General features: G+C 41.8%; 1 protein-coding gene across 1 annotated transcript in view; it reads left to right on the top strand.

The window, feature by feature from the left end:
• Positions 1–16,739, top strand: part of AFF3 (ALF transcription elongation factor 3) — a gene marked incomplete at its 3' end in the record, with an annotated part of 327,368 nt that overhangs the window by 192,653 nt on the left and 117,976 nt on the right. Inside the window, exons 5-7 of the mRNA XM_082014341.1 lie at positions 1,120–1,206; positions 6,716–6,752; positions 11,953–12,004. Of these exons, the coding sequence (XP_081870467.1) occupies positions 1,120–1,206; positions 6,716–6,752; positions 11,953–12,004 (176 nt within the window). The remainder of the gene's footprint in view (positions 1–1,119; positions 1,207–6,715; positions 6,753–11,952; positions 12,005–16,739) is intronic.

Raw genomic sequence — 16,739 nt, 5'->3', positions numbered from 1 at the left:
TTTTGGGACTGATCGTGCATCTCAGCATGACTCCTTGCAGTATCACTGAGAAACAGTTCCTCAGTCAGCTAATGGTATCAAAACCCAGCAAAGCATCTCGCAGGCAAACTCTTAATAGTGTCAGTGAGCCCTCTGCTTAGGCAGGGTGTTACTTGCTTTTCAGCTCTTAAAACTTATGGGCTGACTCTTCAGGGTTGTCGTGCTCCACGTTACTTCTCATCTTAATTCTGTTAAGTTGCTGTGTACCAAATATTATGGCTGTTGGTGCTGAACGTGTCGTATAACATGGCCATCCTTTAACAGCCTGCACCAGAGAGGAATACGAAGCCTCTCTCTTAACAAACTTCTTGTCTGAAGTGTTTAATTTACACCTCCCCAAAAGCAGCCTTGCTTCGGACACCAATTCATTCAGGCTTGAACAATAACAGTATTGAAGGCATGTCTATCTGCTACCTGAAATTGTGTCAAGGATGACTGCATACAAGTCAGGTCAAGCTGTGTATATCTCTTAGCTATTAAAAAATGTCCTTCAAAACAACACAGGGAGGAAACAAAGGTGGAGCACAGCATGCTCTGTTTAGGGTTTGCTGCATGTCTGTGTCCTGCAAGGCACAAACAAGCGGCACTTAGGAGCTTATTCAACTCCTTTACAATGATAAATGCAATTTTAGGAATTAACTGTTGAGCAAGTGTTAAGCATTTGTAATTCTGACCTTGTCTGTGATTAGTCCATAGTGTGTACCCCTTTACTTGGTCATGAACTGAAATTTCCATTCTAATACTACAAAAAAAAGTTCATCTGTTAGTCTCACCAGACAGAATACATTGCATGATTAAAATGTGGTTGCAGATTGTCAGAAAAATCAAACTTCTTGCACTTAAGATGCATTAACTGTTCAGGAAAATGAAACGGTGCTTAAGAACTGCTCTCAAGAGTCTGTGATAAAAATCAATGTAACTCTTGTATTGTCTAGATTATATGTAAACTGGGCATTTCCTAGAAGCTATAGTAACTTAAATATTCCACTACCCAGGCATTCTTGCTACTGATAACACTATTACTGTGTCTTATTGCATTGACTTACTAAACACAGTTTGCTGTACAATATTGTTTTTCAGGAGATGACCCATTCATGGCCACCACCACTGTCAGCTATTCACACACCAGGAAAGGCAGAACAAAGCAAGTTTCCCTTCCCAAACAAGGTAAGACACTCAACACTGTGTAGAACCATGCCTCCTGCACCTCAAAATACGTCCTACGTGAGCCCTGACTAAAGTGTGTGACGTCTCTGGGCCGAGGCTAATGCTGTGCTGATGACCTTCTTCATGTGTGTGCCAGTATACCCTGCCTTTTCACTGCTTACAGCCTCTGCCGGGCTACATGGTCTTGTTTGCATACCTCCTGGCAGCAGCACAGGAGACATGACCCACACACATGCTCGTGTGTGGGTCACAGGTTCCGCACCGAAAGGCAAAACTGCAGGTGTCCCTGGTGGGGTGTCCAGATGTGGCATCTGCTGAGGCTCCTGACTGATACCTCAGGGCACATACAGCTGCTGCGAGTCAAGAAGCTCCCCCTCATCCAGTTGCTCCCGCTTTATTTGGCTTCGCTAGCTGAGTTTTTCACTGAAACTGTTGAGGTCTGAGGTGGACTTTACTAATACGCTGGCCTTTGCAGTTGAGGGCTGAGGAGTGGGCATACATCCCCTGCCACCAGCCTGGCTTCAGGGGCAGCTTTGCTAGAGAGGCAGCCCAGTGCCATGATGCCCACAGGGGCCACAGAAGTATTTGCCGGGGAAGTATTTGGTCCCTCAAGGGACCAAGGCCACTGGTCTTGCTGATAGTCCATTGAAACCAGCTCCACTGTTGTGTGTATCCCAGGGAGGATGCAATGCAGCATGGTAAAGCACATTGGCATGAGCTTGGGGAAACCACATTATTTATACTTGGTAATTCAGGAGGGAATGGCATCAGCTATCCGATGTAAAATAAAAATTTCACATTGTATCACCATATCCTGTTTATATACCAAAAGCATATTTCATGAAGTGTTCAAGCTTGAAAGATGGTATTGATGCTGTTTATAGCCTTTCTCCTGTTAAAAAAGCTCCTTTGGTAACTTTTAAGCCCATTCTGCAAAATTTAGTGCAGGGAATAATTATAACCACAAAGCCGGGAAACCCTCAAGATTTGCCTATAGTAAAACAGCTTTTCCTTGGATGACAGTGTCATGATTTTGTAGTACCAGGGGTGTAAACCAAAACATCTCTGTCGTGTTGTGAAAGAAAAAGAAGAAAATAACTCACTGTCTATTTGCTTGTTGAAAGCAGACAGCTGATTGAAGATGGTAGGTGGGCTAGAGGCTTGTTACATTGGAGTGAGTTCAGCAGGAGATAGATGGATCAGCAGCTTACAAGCAGGTGAAGTGCCCAGATATGGGTGACAAAAATGAAGTGGTGCTTGCAGCTCTGCAGTTTCTGCCATAATTGTCACCACGTGATGTGCCTGCGTGGCATGCGTGCAGACATGCATGGGCAAGGTATGCACCTATCAGCATATCTGTGTGGCCGTCATGAATGCACTTCCTCACCAGTAAACGTATTGTGATAAATATAGGAATAGGAGAACCACAGACCATAGGGCAAAGATGTGTGAATAATAGTTGACATTGACTTTCTCATCTTCTCTCTGCCTGTTCATCCATCTTTCTGGGAAATATTCTAATAGTTCAAACTGCAGAGCCATTTCAGAGATCTACCATTCATTTTTAAAGAGCCTTTTCTAGGTGGTTGCCCTTTCTCTTACTGAAGTAGAACTTTCATTTTATTGAAGCTTAGGATGAACAAGATTTCATCTATGAGCATACTTTTGTATATATAATAACATCGCAACTGTATTGTGCCCTGGGTGGTCTGCACGGTCAGAAATTAGAGTGTTTTGCATCAGATGGGGAAGAAGTACCTAACAGAACTCCCCAGAGTCCTGGAAAAGTCCTGCATTATTGGCCATAGAACATGTTAATCTTAGAGTCCACCTCTATTTTAAAATACTTCAAAATAATTAAAAGCTATTTCTATGGCTTACTCTAAATCTGTACAGTTGCAGACTTTAGAAGGCATCTGCTTTTCAGGCTCCAAAATGGAAAGAACAGTTTCCTAATTTTTCAAAAATGTTTTTGAAACATTCGTAGCTATTGCTTTTCACAAAGTACGGTATAAAATCTTTTTGGATCTCAGAGGGCACGTCTCCATAACTCTTAGGAAGCTTTCCCACAGGTAAGCTACATAGCTGTCCCGACTTGTTAAAACCTAAGGACTACACCAAACTGTTGTGGATCACATATTATTCAGATAAATGGCCCTGTCAGTTAAGTAGTGGCCAAGGCCAGCAAAAAGGCTAAAAGGCTAAATTCAGGGCATTGGCTTAATCTCTTAGTTCCAAGCGATGCATGGTACCATGAATTCATTTTCAGTCTTTATGGCAGTGTTGAGAGATCAGTTCAGTTCATTTGCAATGACTCTTCCAGTCAGAGAAGCAAGCAGGCTGCAATCCTTTTTAACAGAAGACAGTTCCCAAGTGTAAAGATACTCATCATTTTGGGAATGAGAAAAAGAGAAGCTTGTAGGACTCCTGCCCTGTTGCAAGGATGCAAATCATCCTTACTTTTCTGTCTATAAAAACTGAGTGTCAGCATCATTAGTTCCCATACATGCCACACTGCTTTTAACCTGCAACTCAAGTAATTAGTGATCTGACAGCTTGAAACTTGAAATTTATTAATTAGGTTATTAAAGTTGCAAAAGCCACAGCAACTATAGCTAGACTGGTTTTGGAATCAGTCTAGTAGTAAAAGCCGAATAACTGAGGTTTATATATCACAAATGTAACAGAACTGCATATTTCAAATTGGGCATGTGGGTGTGTCCATCAATATAACTATATGCTTGGTGGATGGAGGGGATGTATGTGCATATTATGCACCTGTATATGAAATCAGACCTCATTAGTGTGGGAGGCCTGCATTAATGCACAAGAATGGAGGGAAAGTCCAGGTCAGGTTTGACAAGTGCGGCACTGCCCAGTAGGTTTCCCAGCACAGCGCTGCTGGATGAGCACATTCAGGGAACTGTCCTTTATGTAATAGAGGGCATAAAGTTAAATTTCATCCTTAACTTGGAATTATCTTTCTCTGTGGAATTAATTTGTACTCTTGAATTTACTAGGAAGGGGCAATGACAGTTTCTTCTTGTTTTTCAAAGCTTAAGGATAATTGAATCGGTGTGTGATGTGACAGGCTGTGTGTGCTTTCCTTTCTCCTATCTCTGTCACACTTTGTTACGTATAAATGATCAGGCATTATTTGACTGTAATTTTATTAAAAACATCTTAATAAATAAACTTTAAATGAATAATTAAATTTGGTAAATATGAGCTCGCTTGATGCTTGTGTGAATGAGCTTTCATGTTCAAGCATTAATTCTCTACTCTTGTGCAGGAAAAACATGCTGTTAATTCTGCTGCCTGCTTTGCTCTCTTTTTTCATTTTTACTGTGATTTCATGTCTTGAAAGTTTGATCAGGTGTTTGATTTCTAGTTACATGTATGTGATATTATGGGATCAGACACCATTTTGTTATTTGAGAATTCATTTATCCACTCCAGGAGAACTGGTGTCCTGTCACAAAGCTATTGGGTGATTATTCTCAGCAGAAGCTAAGTTATCATAGTGATGGTATTCTTTATGTGCTCAATTCATTTGCTTTTTCCTTTCTTGTTGGTTGATTTTAACAAGCTGGAGCAAATGCACTAGAAAGTAATCTCCAGAAGTGAAGACTTCACCTTTGGTTTTTAAGTTAGATGAAGTCGTACTTTCTTTCTACCTCAGTGGGAGCATTCTCTATTTTGCTGTGAGATTTCTGTATTACCCTTTAAGAATAATTTGTTGAGAATCAAGACATTTAAAGAATCAGTTAAAAGGAAAAGTGAAAATGTTATAGCTCACATGTTTTGCTGACGTCAAATTTGAGACTATGCAGAGCCAATGGCAGAGATAAGATAGTGTGCTAGGCAGTTAAAGGGGAGGGTGCCATCTTCATGAGGTTGATGAAAATGTAAAAGAATGAGCGAGAGCCTTGTTTAGGAGTTTTAAATACTTGTACAAACCTGACGGTGTTTGCATCAAAATGATTGTATTCCCTCAAACTTCTCTAGGTACGTAAATTCACTATTCTGGAAACTGGACATGCTCTAATACCCTACTTTTATTAGCAGCCTGGTTGGCTACTAGAATAGCATTTAAATTCAAGCGTACATGTCACTACATCACCACTGCAAGCTGATCCTGACTTCTTAAGATTATATTCAGTCTCCAGAAAAAAACAAGCTTTAATATCCCTTCACTAGAAGCACTGACAAAAAGCTGAGGCAATTTGTCAAAAGTAGACAATTTCAAATTATTGAGAAATTATTGTCAGCATTTGAAACACGGTACAGATCTTTTCATACTGCTGTTGAAGGTAGAAACTCTTAGGACTTGCCCAAAAATTTGATGTTTCACATTTCAGATTGCAGTGAATTGCAGATATATATTATAGCATAAAAAATACAGATCACAGACATGCAGTCTGGAGAGCCTTGACTCCAGAGCAAATGGTGCAGACCGAGGGGATTTGATTAGCTGAGCCCTCGAGACCCCAGTGCCCGTGGTCCAGCCAACCTCCATTTAGCGATGCCAAGAAACTCTTGGGGCCCTGAACCCCTGCAGCATCCTTCTGATTGACTCAGCAGCAAAATATCAGCTCGGCAGAGTAGGAGCATCCTTGAGCTCTCTGGGGACTTGCAGTTCCTTTCTGGATGAGCTGTGCATTTGGCTCATCGCTCAGCCTCTGTGGAGCAGGGATCTGGTCCGGTGCCCGATTCCTCACCGAAAATGACTGTGCTTGTTGCTGTGGGCACCTGACCTCTCCAAGCAGTCTTCACTGCAGTTGTAACTGTGGTGGTGGTATTGCTGTGCGTGTCCGGGTTGTGCAGAAGCAGTTACATACAGGATACCTTCCCTGCTGTCATCCATAGCGGTGGTTTTTTTTTTCCTTAATTTAAATATCTTTTTGTTATAGTTTATATTTGTATTTCCCTTCTATATATAGAGTTCTATTATATTTTCATGAATGCAGATAAATTCTGTGAGTAAAGTACCTGAACATTTGCACATAAGGAAAAAGTGGTCTGATTTATTGCACTGTATTCGTAGACATTGTGGCTGTGATACAAGGTTGACCCAGAACTGAAGTCTGTATTTCCATTCTCCAGTGCTGTCAATATCAACATGTGAAAAGGCAAGACCAGCTGTGCTACTACCTCAGGAATCCAATGGTCCATGAAACAATATTGGTCTTCCCTCTGACTTCTCATCTAAACTTGTAGAAGATAATAGACGAGTTCTGGCTGATCGATAAATGAATAGTGAGAAGGAGAGTCGTAATAGCTGTACAAGGAATTGCACCATTAAAAGGGTTGTTGTGAAATAAGTTTACAAGCCTTAGAATTAATGGATTTTCAAAGAAATATTGGATTTATTCTTGTAATTGAAAATTACTTTGAAACTGAATGAACAATTAACAATGCTGTTTGTATCGTTAAGGTAATGTTCAAGCAAGTATTGCAGCTAAAAACTGTGTAAAAATAACATAACTTTTTTCTATTATTACTGTAGGAGTCACAACAGGGATCTACAGGACACAGCAATACAAGTAAGTACGTCTCATTTTCTGGCTACATTGGGTAGAGGGGATGACAATGACTATGGAAAACAAATGACTGACTGATAGAGTAAGGAACCAGTAGTAGACTGGGACACACAGAGCCTCAGCAGGCAATACTATCTCCAGATGTGGAGAACTGAACTGAAGAGTGACCATCAAAATGTCAGCTCTTTTGGTGGACTGGGAAGAACAAAAAGGATTCATTTTGTTATGGCCATTTCATTATGTAGATGAGAAAGCCTGAAAGGGCAAAACAGTGGCTTTTTTAGAAAAACAGAAAAGACCTGACCTAGTTGCACGGGCAGATCCAGGCTGCCAGAAAATTCTGCAGGAAGACTTGTTATCATTTATCTTTCATAGACAATGGTATATTTTGTGGCTATTGCACATTAATAAGCTACATAAATCCTGCCAAACTAACACCAGATAACATCTCAAAGACCATATGGCCGTGGTTTCTGGCTAGCGGTGTGGGCAGGGGAGTGGTGTGTGCTCATGTGGCTCCTGCTTAGGGCAGGAGTGGACTCCAATTTACAAATCATGGTGCAGATCAGCAGCACTTTAATTACATTTAGTTATTGTAAAAAACTTAGCAGCTGTATTGAAGGGAAAGATTGAATTGTTCTGCGAGACAAAGTATTAATCCTCTCCCCTGACACCTCTGACTGTTGTTAATGTTGTCTTGCATATTAAAAATACATGATCCTATCCTGCTCTCAACATAAAATCATCTCAACCAAAAGAACTATTTTGTTAGCTTCCTGACCTGTCAGCCAGCTCAGAGCCTTGTTTGCAAATTACAGGGCTGTGACTGAAGATGAAAAACGCCCTGAGCTGGAAGGTAGGGCTTTGAAAGTGGCTGGTCACCCACTGCGTGTGGGAGAAGACATCCAGAGAGACAAGGCTGGGAGATGTAGGCGATTAAAACAGCGTGGCTCTTTGCCGGGGAAAGGTCGGCATGCGGAAGACAGTGTTGTGAAGAAACATGCAGTGGTGTCACTTAATTGCTGGCATCAGTTCGATATTGCTGCGAGTACCAGCACTAAGGAAATAATAAAAGGCAAAGGGGATGAGGTTCTGTCAGAAAATAATGAATACAGTAATGAGAGAAGGAAGCACAAACGGGCCATAATAGAGAGGGCTATGGAAACACACGCAGCGTCGCTAGCGTGGCAAACACACCAGCCGAGCTGGGGGCTTTGCAATGACATCAGAGGCCACCATGTTTGGCCATCTTTGGTCATAGCTTCAAATATTTCCTTCTTACAATACTTGAATAAAATAGGTTGTTATGCAGATCTAATGAAACCTGGTTTCCTGTGGATTAGGAGATCAGTCCTACCTCCTTAAAACTTTCCTCTGCTCCTTATTCCAGTCGTCTTCAACCTCACTTTACTTCCAATTACCCTTTCAGCCCTCTCACACCAGGGTACCTTCTGCTTCTTGCTATCTCCTCATTCATCCTGCTCAGCAAAATCAGCATATATTTGCAGCTGGGCTGGAGCTGCACTTGGTACTGCCTGGCTGGCTGATGGCAACCAAACCAAAGAACAGTTGAACCCATGCAGAAACATTTTCTTCATCAGTGACAAAAGTGAGGATCACTGTCAGACATCCAGACACTTCTCCTAATGTTGTAGAGGGAATCTGACTACTTGTAAGATGTGTGTCCATGAGGATTCCTGTCAAGGTGTTGGAATAAGACATCGGATAAGACACAGTTAGAATGAGACATAGACCTTACCAGTCCTGTACATCAAATTCAAAGGAAATTCGAGCAAAAAGAATTTGGATGTGAGGAAATGTTAGCAAATGACTCCACGTGAGAAAGAAATCTAATGGTCTATGTACTGTGTTATCCAAATGCACATCTTTGGAATCCCAATTAGCTGTTATTTCCCATTGCACTATGTCTTCTTTGGAGTGGCTCTTGAGCCTGTCATTTCCAATGGTTTTACTCCAGCTGCAGACATTGTCTTTTTCATAGATAACATTTGCATTTGTCCCATCCTTCACCCATAAGGAAATAAAAGCATTTTAAGCCCCATAATGGCTGAAGTTATACTGCTCTGTCACAATTTGTCCCTATTACCCAGAAAGGGAAACTTGGCCTTGTTAAGTTGAGCGATTCACCCAAATTCCTTCTCAGAGGAGAGAACTCCTTCTCTGGTCACCCACTATTCAATGGGGAAATACCACAAAAGTTCATCTGAAATTTATTTTGAAATGGGAGAAATCCAGACGCGTCTCATCTGTTTGTACCTAAAAAGATCAGGAAGGGAATTGTGTGAGATGAGGTAGAAACTAGCAAAGAGCTCCCAGCTCTGTGGCTAAGGATCTGAGGACTGATGGTTTCCACCATGTGCTTCTGGAGGCATGTGTATGCATACACACATCAACACACAGACACACACATCCACACCCATTTCAGAAGACATATACAGTGCTTAGCACCTGAAATAAAGTGTGCTAACAGCAGTCCTGTAAAAGAGGCAAGGTGGATAGTGTACTCTTTGTCAGTACCTAAAAGACTGAGAAAAACAAAGGATGACAGAAATTTGCCCATAAGAAGAAGCCAGAGCTAGAGAGGATTTAGCAGTTCAGCAAACACCAGCCTCCCACAATGGTACCTGCATGCATCTGGCAGGTTACATGGAAAATGGAAAACAAATCTTTGTCTGGCCAAGAGCGAGTGTGAAAAAAACACGTTGTTCTGACAGATAATTCCCTTTTACATATGCTTATCAAAAAATCTTATCTGTACCATATCTGTGACATTCAACTATGCTTAGCCTGTACACGTTTTTAAAATTTCTATGATTCAGTCAAGTGAGAACAAACTTTGTAAGAACTGATAAAGCATTAATGGGCAGATTTTCTACTCTGATAGGCCGGACTGATGCATTTCTACCATCTGTACAAGCTTCGTCCTCCCCCTCCACACAGAAGTATGCTAAGTGACAATTAGCATAAAAACAGCTGCAAATGCTTACTGTAGGGTAATTCATTAATATCCAGTTTGGCTAAATCACAGAGATTCCCTTTTCTCCCCCCTCACAGTACTTACGCTGTTTCCCTTGTCACTGCATTAACATACATTGCTGAAAGTAGAACTGATGTGAAGTCTACTGGCAAAGCACTCAGGAATCTATATTCCCTCTCACACTCAAACCAACCAGCATTCATGGTAATAATTCATCACTTATAAAAAGCCTAAGTTACAAATAGAAAATCTGTTAATATATGCCAACTGTTACTGTTGGTTTCTTGTTCCAAATTACCATAATGCAGATGAGCTCCAGGGCTCAAGGAACGTATACTGTAGCAACAGCTTTCTAGGAGCGAGTTCATCATCTGGATATACTTTCTGACGTCTCTGCTAAAAGTGAAAAGTGCCCTAGAGATTATGGAGTGGATGTATTCCATCCTGCATGGATACCCAGCTTGTGCCTAAATTTTAGGTGCCTTTAGCTGTCCTCCTACAGTAAGTGCTTAGCTTCCCTAGAGGTCCACAGAAAGGCATCGGTGGTTTTTAAGTCATCCAGAGCATCCCCCATCCTGTTCACTAAAGTTTAGGCACCTAAGTTGAGTAGACACAAACCCTTCCACAGGGGAGGATGAGATCTGAAAGCGCCACAGCAAGTTGTTTGCAATACCTAGAACCTCTTCTGCAAGACATTCACTTCCAGAAGGTCACTGTCTAGAGTATGTCCATCAGCTTGCTTCTGTTCAGCAGTGGAAGAATATTGGTAGCAAAATCCTGCCTCTTCCAAAGGCAACAGCAAGTTTTCCAGAGGTGCCCCTTACACCCATTGCCAGCACCCCAACCCTGTATGGAAACTTAGGTGAGGACTTTGGAAGCAGCAAATGGATGATACGTAATGCTCATGTGCACGGAATAGGTTGGGGGCTGATCCAAAACCCACTCAGCTCAAGTCAATGAGCAGAAAATCAGACAACACTGAAACAGCCTGACCAAAATAAGCACTTCTCATATTTTTTTCAGAAGGCACAGGTGGATTTTGGTTTAACAAAGCTCATTAAAAGGTAGTGGAGAAAAACACATCCATCAGTAAACCAGTCACACTCAACCTCTGCACCTCCTTGTCTGCTAGGCAACATAAACTCATGTGTAGACAGCTATTAGCATCCAGTGACACACAAGAGGAGCAGCATCTGCACAGTCACTAGGTCCAGAATTCAAGTTCAAGGTGATTCAAGTGGGGCAGGATACCCTGTACATCCATGGTAGAGCTAAACGAAAAATCTTACACTGAAGTGTAACACTCTCTAGTTACTCAGAGAGCAATAATGACAGCAAACATTAGCCTTACTTTTGGGGAGCAGGGGGAGAAAGGTGAGAGAAGGACTTGGTCTAACTTAGCAGAAGCAGTATGACCCTCCCTATGAGGTAGCGTCTTGCTTTGCTGGTGTCTGTGCTATGTAACTAAGTTGTGTTGGACAAATACATGATTTTGGACCCAAGAAGGGGATCATCACAAGCCAACATGCTATGTCAGGACCCATGTGAGTCATAAGGAAGTGTGAAGAGATCCCTTGGGCCTCTGATACTTCTCAAGCATTTGGGTACCTGACTTCTCCTGGGGTTGGGTGCCTAAGGTAAAATATACAATATAGCAGAGGTTTTCCCCAGCCCCCTCTTACTGGAGCTGAAGATCAGATGCTTAGTCTGTCAAAATGAATGTGAACCAAAACATCCATTGGCAGAATTGTGTCCTAATCACTGCCTTACTAGCTCCTGCTGATGCTGTTTTGCTTTGTATGAAATAATTACTGTTCCTGGAGCAGGGTTTTGGAGCACGTGCATGTTGGATGGGGTGCACTCCCAATAGCAGAGCTGTAGGGCCCTAGAGAAATCCTTTCCCTGGCTCCAAGGTCTGCTATCCCTGGTAAAGCTTGTGTCCTCTAAGCAGCCTCTCTTGTGGAGTTTCCTTGCCTGACATTTCCAGAGTACATGTGCCAGTGACAGGCAAAGTCAAGTCAGGGTTGACTCCTCGCTTACAAATGCTCCAGCAGTGCCCCGGCAGCCCTGTGACTGCCTCAGCTGCCGTCTGCATGTGTGGCAAGAGTGGTCAGTGTTAGCAATGAATAAAGCACTGGCATGTCACATCTGAGCAGTTTCCATATTGACCTATTTCTGATGTCATTTTCTTCTTCTCTTTTAAAGGGAAAAGCGATGTAGAGCCAAAGAGTCCAGAGAAAAGCGCAACCCATGCATCGTAAGTCACTTTTGCATTTAAGATCGGAGAAGGCAGCCGTGTTTTTATCAGATTTGTTGGGCAAAATAGAATTTGTTTGTTTTCATTAAGATACAACTCTTTCACTGATGCTTTTCTTAAAAAGGCTTTTTAGATAATGACTAAACATTAATTATTCCTGAACTTCCGCGTGCTAGTAAGTCAGAGATCTTTGCCAGTGAAAAGGCTCCACATCAAGCTGAATAGATGATGAGATGATTTTTGTGGGTGTGCGAGGCTGGCCTTTACAACCTGACTTCAACATTTCCTTAATGCTGCCGGAGTTTGTCACACTTGCTAAAAAACATCATGTCACATATGCCTTTGATGTACTGATGTAATTTTAAAAGTCTGCAGTCTGCGGCTTCACCTCTGAATTACTTGAAATCCAATTACAGCTATCTCTGGTCTCTCACGATTTTGTTGATGTTTTTGAATTAACAAAAGAAGTCGAGAAATAGATAGGAACAGGCACTTGTAATATATCAGTGTTCACCTTCACTCTGGTGCAACAATAGAAGGTTTTACCATTTTTAACTCTAGTATACAAAGGACTGAATTGTTTTGCCAACATAAACCAGTCTATAAAACAGATGGGCTGCAAGTTAAAAAAAATAAATAGCATCAGTCTCCCAAACTGAGCTAGATAAGTGAATTCCTTTTATAACTACCAAGCAGGAGAATTATGAATTTCTGCAAAACTGTTCACCTTTTTAATCCCATTTGAGGGAGGGAAGTTCTTGTAAGAGTCAGTCATGTGAATTTTAGAGTGCGTCTTGCCCACAATTTATGTTTTCTGATTCCTGTTATTTAAATTCAGAGCATTATATCATGTAAATCTTGCAAAATGTCACCATTTGTTACATGGCCAAAAGTAGTCACAGAAGGAGGTACAATAACGGTGATTTATTGTGGGATGTTTTGATTTCTGCTGCAAATACGCATTAAAAATCTTCTGGAAATGAATCTAGAAAAAGATTTGACATGGTGTAAGAAATGGCTTGTCCTGCAGATTGTGTTGTGGAATGTAATTACAGTATGTGAGCATATTTAGCCAAACTTACTAAATGAATTAAGCATTAGCAGCCTTATGCCTTCTGATAGTTTGATTGCTGGGAATGGTTAATAGAATGATTCCAATAATTATAATTTTTTAAAATAATATCACAGTGAAGACCAAAAGAAGAAGGGTTTTAATGCCATCTGGAGGTATTTTGGAGAAATGAACACATTTATTTTTGCTGATATTTAGCAATATGTAAAACATAAGCTGTCCTCCAAAGTGTTTTTTCTAGTTATATGCTATTTTATTCATGAGAAATGTTCTTTACTTTCCTTTCTTCTCTTTCATAGGATTAAAATCCCATAAGATCTCTGAACCCAGAACAGGGGTTATCTTTGAACCCAGAATATGGGTTCAGGGGTACGCCCCAATGTGTTTATGGTTTTGAGACCACATACTGTGTCATATAGCATGCTGTATTAGATACAGCAGACTTCAAAATCTGGTTGGGTGTGAAAGTTCCTTGCCTAATAAGAAATCTTAGTACAACCTTCTGAAACTGTGCTGGCTACTAGTTATAGTATATTTATAACGCTTATCTTTAAATTGTTACTGTATGCTAAAGCTACCCCACAGCAGATACTGGTTTCCAGAGCAATTTTTAGAAGTAGAAACAACTGTCTACCACTGATAAATGACTGTTCAGGAAGCAGAGGTCTCTCTATTTAGGGAAATTATTTGTGTGGAAAAGAAGGTAGGACAGAAAGGCGAGATGAGGGGAAGGGAACCTGCAAGTGCTGTGCCAAGAGGAGGAAGAAAATGAGAGGGATACAGCTAAAAGGGAGGAAAAGGAACTGGGAATGCCAAATTTTCAGAAAGAGATACAAAACTGAGAGCAGTGGAAGAGAAAATCAGAAGTCAAACACTGGAAATGAGAAAGAAGGGAGAGCAATACAAGCAAAAGCTATCAGTAAACTAAAATGTATGTTTTATTGAATAGAGGGCTGGGTACCTGAGTGTTACAGTGAAATAAATTAACTCATGTTGATGTGTAGGTGCACACCGATGTCCCAGTTCTCCTTCTGCTACCTTCAGTTGACCTTCCCCAGGTTTCTTCTTATTTCCACCATCTTCTCGGACAGACTTTTATCCCTGGTTCTCAGGCAGTCGCGAATACAGACCTCCTCCGTTCTTTCGGGGATGTAGCAGCGTGCACCTGTGCACGAGATGAACGATGAGAAGGACCCACAGTGCACATGTACGCATGGGTGCATGCATGCCTGCGCCCGGGTCCACCTGCAGTGACGGATGCTCCCTTCCCCTGCGTTCGTGGAGAAGACCATGCCGTTGCACAGCCGTCCAAGGGCCCTGGCAGCCCCCGGACCGGCGGCTGGGAGCCAGTGGGGAGTACAAGGGGAGAGGTGTGCGAGGGGGCACAAACGCTGCCGAGGTCCCCATGAGGCGTCGCTCCCCTGAGAGTGTCGAGGGGGTCCGGTTGGCATCTCCCGGCAGGGATGCTAAAAAGGAGCCACGTTGATGTAGGAGAGGTGGCACGTTCGGGCCTGACCAGGAGAAACTGTGGATTCATTTCACTACAAATCAGTGTTTCCTTGTGAAAATGGAACAAACAGCGACGAGAAAACCCACAAAGCAAGTCATGTTGGCCTAGATAAAAATAACAGAAAAGACAGGGAGGAGCAAATTAATGTTTCTTTCTTGCAAATGTCTTTTTTATTTTCCTCAGGCATGTTACAAGCCACACACTCAAGCCAAGCTTATATGATTCAACGGCAGTTAATTCATCCTTGGTGCAGATTTACTACCTCCATCCAAACATTATTTATGCAGCTTCGAAGGACAGGTTGATTACCCTCCTGAATCAGGCAGTGAGGTGCTTGTGAACCAAGCATTTACATGAAATCTCCCCTCAAGACATTCCTCCTGCCTTGTCCACTGGGCTCCAGAGCCTCAAAAACAGGTATTGGGTTGTGATCTGGAGCCCCGGGGCCAAAGGTGCTACCTGTAACTCCGAGAATATAGATATCCAGAGCGCAGGATGCGTGGCGGTCTGTTTGGAGGTGTTTGGGTATGGTAAGTGCATCACTCTAAATAACATTATGCACAGGATTTTTTTTCCTGTATGCATTAACTCCCTAGAGAGACTCAGTATGACATAGCTCTCCTCTGATAATAATATTAAACATTATGAAACTGGTATGCGTTAGATGATACATGTTAATTGATGCAACACCCTAATGAGGCAGATAAATAAGGGCCGTTATTACAATGCTAGAGGTAACTGAGATGGATGTAGGAGAATGAGAACGATGCGAAAGCGGGGAGGAAGTCTGAGCAGAGCTGTATCCTTTTGCACAATATCCCTATGGCCTTCACCGCCTCGGCGTGCACAGTAGTTGCCTGAACTGGCACTGAAGAATTGCAATAAAAGGTGCAAACAATACAAAGGTGTTAAGCTGCCTGGAATCTTCCCCAGCTGATTCACATTCCTCGTAATTGAATGCTTTTAAAGCCATGAGAATTCTGGATTTGAAGGGGTTTTTTGTTGTTGTGCTCTTAATATATACAGCTCTCTATGGGTCATCTGGTTACAGCTTTGCTGCACTTTTCTAAACTTTTAAGACTGTTCAGAAATATCCAGCAATATTTTGTTCTTTTGGATTTCTGATGGAAGGTTCAGTTTTCCATGGTCAGAAAACTTTCACAGATTTTGCTAAAAACACCTCATTTGTATTAAAATCCTTTCTTCCCCTGGTTTTACCAATTATAGTCTGGAGGGCTGTGTTAAGTAGTGGGGAAGGAGTGGCGGAAGATTGCTCTTTTGTTCTTTAATATTTTCAGATACAGGTTTTTAGTCTTTCTTTGGCAAAAACTGGATCCTTTCAGTAAATTTTGGAATGTTGCACTTAAAACTTTTAATTTTATAAAACTTCCATGCAAGGAAAAGTGATTCCAACCAGTGCACATGTTTCAGAGGATCTTGCGGTGGCATAGAAACTCCTCCCTGAGCAGGAGTCTGAGGGCTTCCATCCTCCCATGTGCAAAATATGACAATAATTCAAAAATGGCACAAATACACAAAGGTCTCAGCAAGAGCTCTCAGCTCTTGGGATGACTTTCGATGTACTGTCTGTTGTGATGTTCTTCAGTACCTTTGTGTTTGTAAATGATTTCCAGTTCAGACTACCCAAGGTTAATCATGCCTGACTGTGATTCACTGCTATGCATTTACCTCGACATTTCTAGTGCACTTACTTAATGATATCAGGGCCAGCAACTAGATACCTCCGTGCTCTCTCTTTATTATCCCTCCCACAATTGTTTTCATGCTGAGCTGCTCCAGATTTTTCCCTCCCTTTTTACAAGAGAATTAACCAAGATTGAGGGAGGCTTTTATAATTTATGGCAGTTATGCAAGTTTTGTCCTTTGCTAATACTCTCTGAGAGTCGCAGCAATCTGTGTGTGTGTTTTCTTGTTTGCCTTCGCCAGGCAGAAATAAATGTTGGCTCTGTTCTTTCCCTGCTCTGGTCCCCAGCATCACTTGGAGAATAGTTTGCTCAGGGGGATCTTCATTAACAGTACTAAATTCAGCAGCTTCCAAGCTGCCCGTTTGCAGAGATTAGTGCCATAGTCTCTTGCCCATCCAGCAGCTGCTAATTGTTCTCATCACTCTGATTCTCCTTTAGGAAGGAAAT

Source organism: Phaethon aethereus, assembly GCF_964289735.1.
Source record: "Phaethon aethereus genome assembly, chromosome: 1".
NCBI classification, from domain to species: domain Eukaryota; kingdom Metazoa; phylum Chordata; class Aves; order Phaethontiformes; family Phaethontidae; genus Phaethon; species Phaethon aethereus.
The sequence above is the reverse complement of the archived record's forward strand: the minus strand, read 5'-3'. Positions and strand labels throughout refer to the sequence as shown.